Source organism: Engystomops pustulosus, chromosome 1 (genome assembly GCF_040894005.1).
Source record: "Engystomops pustulosus chromosome 1, aEngPut4.maternal, whole genome shotgun sequence".
In the NCBI taxonomy this organism is placed as follows: Eukaryota; Metazoa; Chordata; class Amphibia; order Anura; family Leptodactylidae; genus Engystomops; species Engystomops pustulosus.
The window spans coordinates 27,168,714-27,176,955 of NC_092411.1; the positions used below are offsets into that span (position 1 = coordinate 27,168,714).

The window sequence follows — 8,242 nt, forward strand, 5'->3', positions numbered from 1 at the left end:
TCATGGCCAACTTTAGTTTTTTTTCCAGAACTCTGGGACAACCCCTTTAAGAGTGGACAAGCTTTCTATAAGACGCATTGCATTATCCAGATAAGAAATCCAGGGCATCCACCTTGTCACATCTGGGACTTGTATAACTCCTGCAGATTGAAATTCATGTTTTTTTGTTTGTTTTAGCGCCTCCGATTCATGGTGGGAGCAAGGCGTTGGTCAGCTATTATGGAGATTTCATAGTTGTTAAGTGCGATACCTCAACTTACATACCCCAAAAATGGACATGGTACAAAATCATTGACAACGAGCAGGTAAATGGAGATGTATTGCATTTCACCTTTTGTATTATGTTTGGTTCGCTCATTTTAAGTTGCCCCACGTTTTAATTGTAGAATTATCTAACCCCAAAACAAAAGGGACAATTTAGAAACAAATCTCTACTGATATTTAATATGTAATGTGTTCAGACAACCATAAATCATTGTTGGGGGTTTTTACATAAAGGCTTGAATTAGCCCATAAGGGAAACCACACCTGGGCCCTTCAGCTAGGTGGGCCCTGCATCCTACCTTTTAAGGCAAGACACGGTCCGCCGATTACTGAGTCTGCTTCCAGAGTCCAATACAAGGGCTTGCTACCTGGCTTCTAAAAAATAATTTGTGTTGGTTATGTTCTAAGAATTTATGAATCAGTTACAGGGAATAATTGAATGTAGCTGTCCAATAGTGGGCCGCAAAACTAAATTTAAAGGTGGGCCCTAGACATCCCAGTCCAACACTGTATATACAGTATATTTCTAAACATAATGGGGGTCATTTACTAAAGGCCCGATTAGCGTTTTAGCGACCGGTTAACTGAATTTTTCAGTTTTGTGCCGTTTTTTCCCTGTATTGCCCCGGGATTTCGGCGCACGCGATTGGATTGTGGCGCATCACGCCGGCATGCACGCGACGGAAATCGGGGGGGGGGGGGCGTGGCCGTAAAAAAAAAACACGACGGATTCGGAAAAGCAGCCGCATTTAAAAAAAAAAAAGTGACGCTCGACACGCGCTTACCTTCACCCACGATGGCTTGGTGAACTACAGTGCATTCCGATGCTCTTCAGCGCAGCAGCGACACCTGGTGGATGTCGGAGGAACTGCCTTAGTGAATCCCGGCCGGACCCGAATCCACCGCAGAGAACGCGCCGCTGGATCGCGAATGGACCGGGTAAGTAAATCTGCCCCATTGTCTGGAGTTGGTAGTATATTAACACATCCTTTGAAACCATCACATGAGATATACACGGCTTCTATTCTTGTGATCCATGGTGGTTTCCAACAGTCGGCCATTTATCACATTTCCTGTGCGATTGTGGGATGATCTTATTTTTTGCCAGTAAAGATTTGTATTGTTTGTTTCCTGACCTAAATCAGTATTAGACAGCATCTTGTTCCTCCTACCTAACACTAATCTAAAAACATCAATCTGGGTGGCTGTTTTTTTCACTTCAAAGTTGAAGAATGTATTTTAAACTTTTTTCTATGGTCAAAGAACTAATAGAATCTCTCCTGTAAGTAGGTCCTGTTGCATCAAAGGCTTTTTGGTAAACACATAAAATGTAGTATGTACCTCTCCACATCACAGACCATTGTATATACCAGGTTTATAAAAGTAAAACAGATTTTGAGTAATCTACATTTGATTGGCCCCAACAGAAGAGAGGTACAGCCTCGAACTCTACAGTCCATAAGAAACCGATGTTAGCAACTTCAGATGAGATTGTCTTCTGTAGAAGACTTCTAATGCTCTATTGCAGTGATTTTCAAACTTTTTTGAGCCGCGGCACACTTTTTATACTTAGAAAATCCTGGGGCACACCACCAACCAAAATAGCACAAAATGACACTAAAACAGTCATATTATACATATTGTTAATAATATAGATTCTAAATTTATTTTACTCACTCAGTGTGAAACCTGGGCCTGTTTCAATAAAAACAAAAGGGATATCCTGGCAGGAATGGTGGAAAGACACACACAAAGCTCTTCCCCAACAGTTCTCAGTTTCTCCCTGTTTTTAGTATATGGTACAATGAGAAGTACTGTGGCCACGAGGCCAGAGTACAAGTGCCAGCTCGTATACTCAGCATATGAGCTGGTACTTGTAGTACTCCAGCCTCATGACTATAGTATTTCTCATTTTACATTTCTCATTGTTATATAAGTACCAGCTCATATGCTGAGTATTCTGCCAACAATTTATATACTTAGGCAAAAGCTCATATAGTCAGCATTATTGGTGGGCATTACCTTGGCGGTGGGCAAATGCAAGATTCTCTCCGCTCTCAGGATGATGCGGCGGCCTCAGTGACAGTGATAGTTTGGGGAACTTTCCCCGCAGCACACCCGACCATGTGTTGCGGCACACTAGTGTGCCACGGCACACTTGTTGAAAATCACTGCTCTAGTGGACTAGTATGACCCTGTATCATATCTTTACTAATAGCTATCGGTTGGGCCGGGCTAATGATCAATTAAAATTCATAATTTTGCCCATTCAGAGGACCACGCTTAATATTTTACTAACAATTCCAAAAATGATGTAAGACCTGGCCCCAGCTAATGGCAAAAGGGGAAAGAGCCAACATTGGAGCTGGAACCTCACCCCTCAACTCACCCCCCTAGAACTTGACCGATTTTGTTTACCGAGATAGGGGGCAACGTTAACAGATGATGGACGTAGAATTATAAGTAGGGGGCAAAACAGTGAGATGAGAGGGGGGGTGGTAGAGAAAACTATGGAATAAAAAGATAAGTCTGGGTATAATGAATGGATGGAGGAATAGATATATAAGAAGATGCAACATAGATAAATTGGGGGCATATAGATAAAAGGGGGAAGAATTGACAGACATTATAAAATTGAGATTAGATTTTCAGATTTTTTGATTTTAATCTATTTCTAGAGCTTACTGAGCTTTTTATTTTAGCCCAAACTCCTCAACCCCAACTTTTGGTAGACGTTTCATGTGCTTTTTTGAAGCTTCTAATGACTTTTCTATTCTACTCTAGGTAGAATTAAATATCTCTTTGGATTCCCAAAAATATGAAGAACTTAGCAATAAACTCAATGAAACGAAGTTACAAATCACAAATCTGTCTGAAGGTGACAACGGGGGCTACGTGTGCAAAGCTACTTTTAAAAATGTAGAAACTGAAGCACAAGTCCATATTAAGGTTCTCAGTTACATGGTTCCCCTGAAGGTCTTCCTTGTGATCGCTGCTGAAGTTGCCATCTTAGTGGCCGTTATACTGGTCTATGAGGTTATAAGCAAGAAGAAACAGGGTCAAGAAGGTAAGAAATCGCGATTTTATGAATTCTTTCATGCACAAATATTGTATACATTAAAAATTCTCCAAATTTTGACCTCTGAAAAAAAATTGTAAAAACATTTAACTGGTTCTACAAAACATCCAAGGCATTGCAATAATTATGTCTGTCGAAATCTTAGAAAGCAAAAAAAAAAGAAATTCTGGTCCTAACTAATAGAACATCATTAAGAACTTTCTGGAATTTCCATGTATCCAATTAATATCCTTTCCTAATAGGTGAGCTTAGAGGGAACTACAAGCACTTCCAGGGTATAAAATGTACTTTCTATAGTTTCCTCTTTAAAGGAAACCTACCATGTGATTTGATAGATTATGAAGCAAACATACCTTGAGAATGCTGTAGCTACACTGATGCAGGATCATATCTTGGTTAATCCCTGAGCTGAGTGGTTTTGCTGAAAAAACAATTATAACATTCAGGACCTTGGGAAAGCTGGATCAGCAAGGCTGCAAAGATAAACACATTAGACAGGAGTTTGAAATTACAAATGGAGGCTAGTCAAGACATGACTAATCAACCTGAGCTGGATCACTCATACACAGCAGTTGGGGGATGGTGCAGCAATTGATTATTCTGCCTGTCAGGAAGAAAAGTGATTGCATCATCATCTCCTGCAGAGAAAATCTCTCCTGCTACAAGAACTGTGGAAGCAAGGGGCAGATCTTCATTATCATAATGTTATATCTGTTTTATCAGCAAAACCACTCTGCTCAGGGATTAACCAAGATATCATCCTGCATCAGTGTAGCTACAGCATTCTCAAGGTATGTTTGCGTCATAATGCATCATATGGAATGGTAGGTTTCCTTTAATGTGACATCTCACCTATCTTTGCCCATAAATAATCACCTCCAAACTCACATGAAAATGTGCAGAGAAAAGTCATATTTGCCAGACACAAGCCAAATTTAGAAGCTGGACCCCATCTTCAGTTCTATAGGAACTGGAAACGTGCTTTTATAGTAATATTAAAGATGAGGATCTCATGTTTAAAATCACAAGCACTTGGTCCTTTGATCCAGAGAATGGGAAATAAAGGCAAGAATAAAATCATACTTGCGTTTTTAAACTGTCTGCCTATCCAGTTCTGTAGCTCACGAAACCTCAAGCCTGATGCGATCTGAAAGGTGGGATTCTATTCTTAGCTATGTCACTAGTATCATGTTTTTAGGCACTACAGAACGAAGATAGGAGTATCTGAATTGACTCCCCCTTCTAGCCTCCACACATGACTCATCTCAGGCAACAAATGAACCTTTTCCACTCATTTTCACATGACTTTGGATGAGTTTTTTCTATAGGTAAATGGGTGATATTTCACATAAAAGAGGGAATTCTCGTAGTTCAAAGGGGTAAAATCTGGTCACAGGTTCCATTTAAGTAAATACTTGCATTCCGCATGATGTAAACATTTCGGGGCATCTTTTCACACATCCCTTTCTTGTGTTGTTCATATTTTGATTCTCATAGAAACTTATGAATATAATGATGGCAATAACGGGCAATACCATTCTTCTTGCCAAGGGGTTGTGTCCCTACACGGTCTGATACTGTCAGCATTGATTGGACAACGACTGAGGAAGGACACACCCTAAACCGATTTGACCCAATGATCAGTTTACTTTATTTTGCATAATTTATATTTACTTTTTTTTCCCTTTGTCTCCTACAGATGTTAAAAAAGACTATGAGCCGATGGCACAACTGTAAGAATTTATTTTCACTATTTCCTTACACATTAGGCTCCTCCTATATGACTCGGACTCATTCTCACTTTGCTTTCCCCTACAGAAAATCTGAGGATAGCAATATTGGCGAAGCAAGCACTGCAAGGCAGAGGAAGGTGTAACATTAAAGGTGATTTAAAGGGGAGATATTTATTGCCTTCTACTGCAGGCACACCATACAGGCGAGCATTCCTACATCTGAGATTTGGACAGGTTTGCTTTGATGGGTAAAAAAATCTATAGTTTAATTTACAAAAACTTGCCAAGTCTGCTGTAAAATCCAAAAACGTTGCATCTCCCGGACTCCCAGAAGATTCGAATCTTTAGAACTCTTCTAGAATGCAGAGCTCCGTATACTTTCTATATAGAATGTTACATCATCGAATAGACACCCGATGCTCAAACAACCGTTAAGGGGCGGTGCTTCGTGTCATAAAGGGGTAGGGCCTCAAAAGGAGAAGGACTTCTGAAAAGGGGGTCATGAATTTAAAGTTTCAATTGGCCAATTCTGCATTTAAATTATTATAGTAGCGAGAAACACTGACTTAAGAAGTGGAGAAATGAGATAAGATGAACCCAAGGCAGCAGAGATATAATTAGCAGCAGCATAAATTATGGATTGGCCCCTTCCTTCTCCATCCGCAGTTCGATCTATTCATTTGATTAGTGGAAGATTTTATTCCTCTCTTTAATCAATATTTATCTTCCGTTTTGGAGACATCAGACACAATTTATGTCAAAAGTCAGTATTTATTAACCAGTAATTGCATAAAATGCAGACCTCTATGATATTGAATAGAGATGAGTGGACCTGATGGTCGGCCTTCACATTTGAACATCAATTATAACCATGGCTAGTTTCTAGGGGCGTCAATTGGCTGGATTGGCAATTTGGACGCCAATTCGCAAATAAGTCAGGAGGCTGAACCTTCAGGTTTGCTTATCTCTAATAGTGAATAATTACCAAAATGTTTTAAGGGTTAATTAAGAAGGCTTTCAGAAGGTACTAGTCTATGTGACTTCGGCTGGACCTAATGGGGGTCATTTACTAAGGGCCCGAATCGTGTTTTTCCGACAGGTTATCCGAAAATTTCCGATTTGCGCCAATTTTCCCTGAATTGCCCCGGGATTTTGGCGCACGTGATCGGATTGTGGCGCATGGGCGCCACCTGGTGGACGTCGGAGGAACTACCTTAGTGAATCCCGGAAGACCCGAATCCTCCACAGAGAACGCGCCGATGGATCGCAAATGGACCGGGTAAGTAAATCTGCCCCAATGTGTCCATGAGTGTACACAATGCTAGAGATGAGCGAATCACTCAATACTCATTTCTCTGAAGGGTCGCCAAGTTTTTGCAAGAATTTATTGTGGTCTAAACCAATGTTGCTTAAATTGTTTTTGGAAATTGGTATCTAAGCCTCTCCAGTTTTATAGGCCCTGTCTCGTTTAGAATGCTTTTTTTTACAATTTTCTCTAAAACGATAATAACGTCAGCTGCACGGACTTGGTACAAACAGTCAATATGGGCACGTACAAGATAGGTTCTTGTACTTTGTACTTAAGTTGAATTTGTATGTAAGTCGGAACTGTATATTTTACAACTGTAGCTCCAGAATGTTTTTTTCTCCCAGTGACAGTTGGATTTTCGAATTTTTTTTGCTGTAATGGGACCAACGATTTTCAATAAAACTTAATTGCAGACACCTTACAGCTGATCATTGCAGCCAGGGACTAAAGTAAAGCATCCAGAGAGCTTAACCAGAGGTTGCAGAGGGGTCCGTCTGTAACTAGGGGTCGTCTGTAAGTTGGGTGTCCTCAAGTAGGGGACCGCCTGTAATAGAAACCATCAAAAGTCCATTGAAATCAATCCTTTAGATCCTTCATAAAATAATAATACAAAGTGTAAAAAGAGGAAATATACAAGAAATGAAATATAAGAAAATATCATAAAAATAATAGAAAAGATGTAAAAAATGTTAACATAATTGAAAGTAATGGATACCACTAGTTCCACAAAATCTGGAAGCAATATCAATAACTCAAAAGGAATATCCCAAACTGGGTAAAAGGCAGAAACAAATGCTATTTTATAATTGTTTTGTGGAATTTCTAATAAATTCCATAAAGATGTAATAAAAAATCATAAATCTATCATCAAAATCCATCATGATAAACCAGGGACTTTACTCATAGAATTAGGCAATGTGACTGTGGTAAGCTTCTTATATTTGTTATTGCTGGCCTCCTTCCTTCTAAAATCAACTTTAAAAATTATGTTAATTAGTCTGAAGGGCGTTACTGACAGAGAGGTGTAACTGGAATTAGCTGGGTCCCAAAGTACAGTCTTTAAAGTATTGCTTATACTAGGGATCTGCTCATGGGGGGAAGAGACGCTTTATGGGACCATAAGGCTCCTGGGCCAAGGTGTGACCCCACCCTCTTGACTCCCTCAAGCAACCCCCTGGTATCATGTACTGTGTGTGTCTATGGCATTGGGTCTTTGCTAATCTGTATTAATACTCATCCTTCTTGTCATCCTCTCCCACAGCTCAGTCTGGTGATATCTTGAATTCCTCGTGGTTACAGGGTTCCCACCATGATCCATCCAGATCATCAATTCTTAATGACCCATTATTCTTCACTGTCCTCTTGCATCTATTTACAAGAAGTCAACTTTCAACTGCAAAATCTTTACATGACCCGAATAAGCAAAATACAAATCCACAATTTCTTAATTTATTTTTGGCAGAATCCTTGAACATATATCATTCATGGAACTATTAGCCATGTTGATACCTAATTTTTCTACCAAATTTTTGGTGCTATGTGGCACTTAAAGGGGTTTGCCCATGAGAGAAAGTTCTCAAATTTTAATACACATTAAATATTATTTTTAACCCCTTACTTTACAAATGGTGTGCAGTTTTATTGCTGTTTTAGCAATCACTCAGTAATTGTCAGTGTAATATTCCAGAGTTTGAGCGGGGACTCTCTTAGCAGACACTTCATGATTCCTCTAGTTCTGTGAGATGCCGCGTGCTGACAATGTGCTCAGATTATCAGGGTACAGGGGTTATCTAGACTTTCATTTAGCTTCTGAACATTCTACTAATATCTGACACATAGAAAGTGAAGGATGAGACA

The 8,242-nt window shown here is 39.7% G+C and overlaps 1 protein-coding gene across 1 annotated transcript in view; it reads left to right on the top strand.

Annotated features, from left to right (window-relative positions):
• The window catches only part of EMB (embigin), a 28,609-nt gene extending 20,607 nt beyond the window's left edge, over positions 1–8,002 (top strand). The window contains exons 5-9 of the mRNA XM_072136359.1: positions 178–305; positions 3,049–3,331; positions 5,043–5,076; positions 5,162–5,227; positions 7,647–8,002. Of these exons, the coding sequence (XP_071992460.1) occupies positions 178–305; positions 3,049–3,331; positions 5,043–5,076; positions 5,162–5,219 (503 nt within the window). The 3' untranslated portion in view covers positions 5,220–5,227; positions 7,647–8,002. The remainder of the gene's footprint in view (positions 1–177; positions 306–3,048; positions 3,332–5,042; positions 5,077–5,161; positions 5,228–7,646) is intronic.
• The last annotated feature ends 240 nt before the right edge of the window (positions 8,003–8,242 follow it).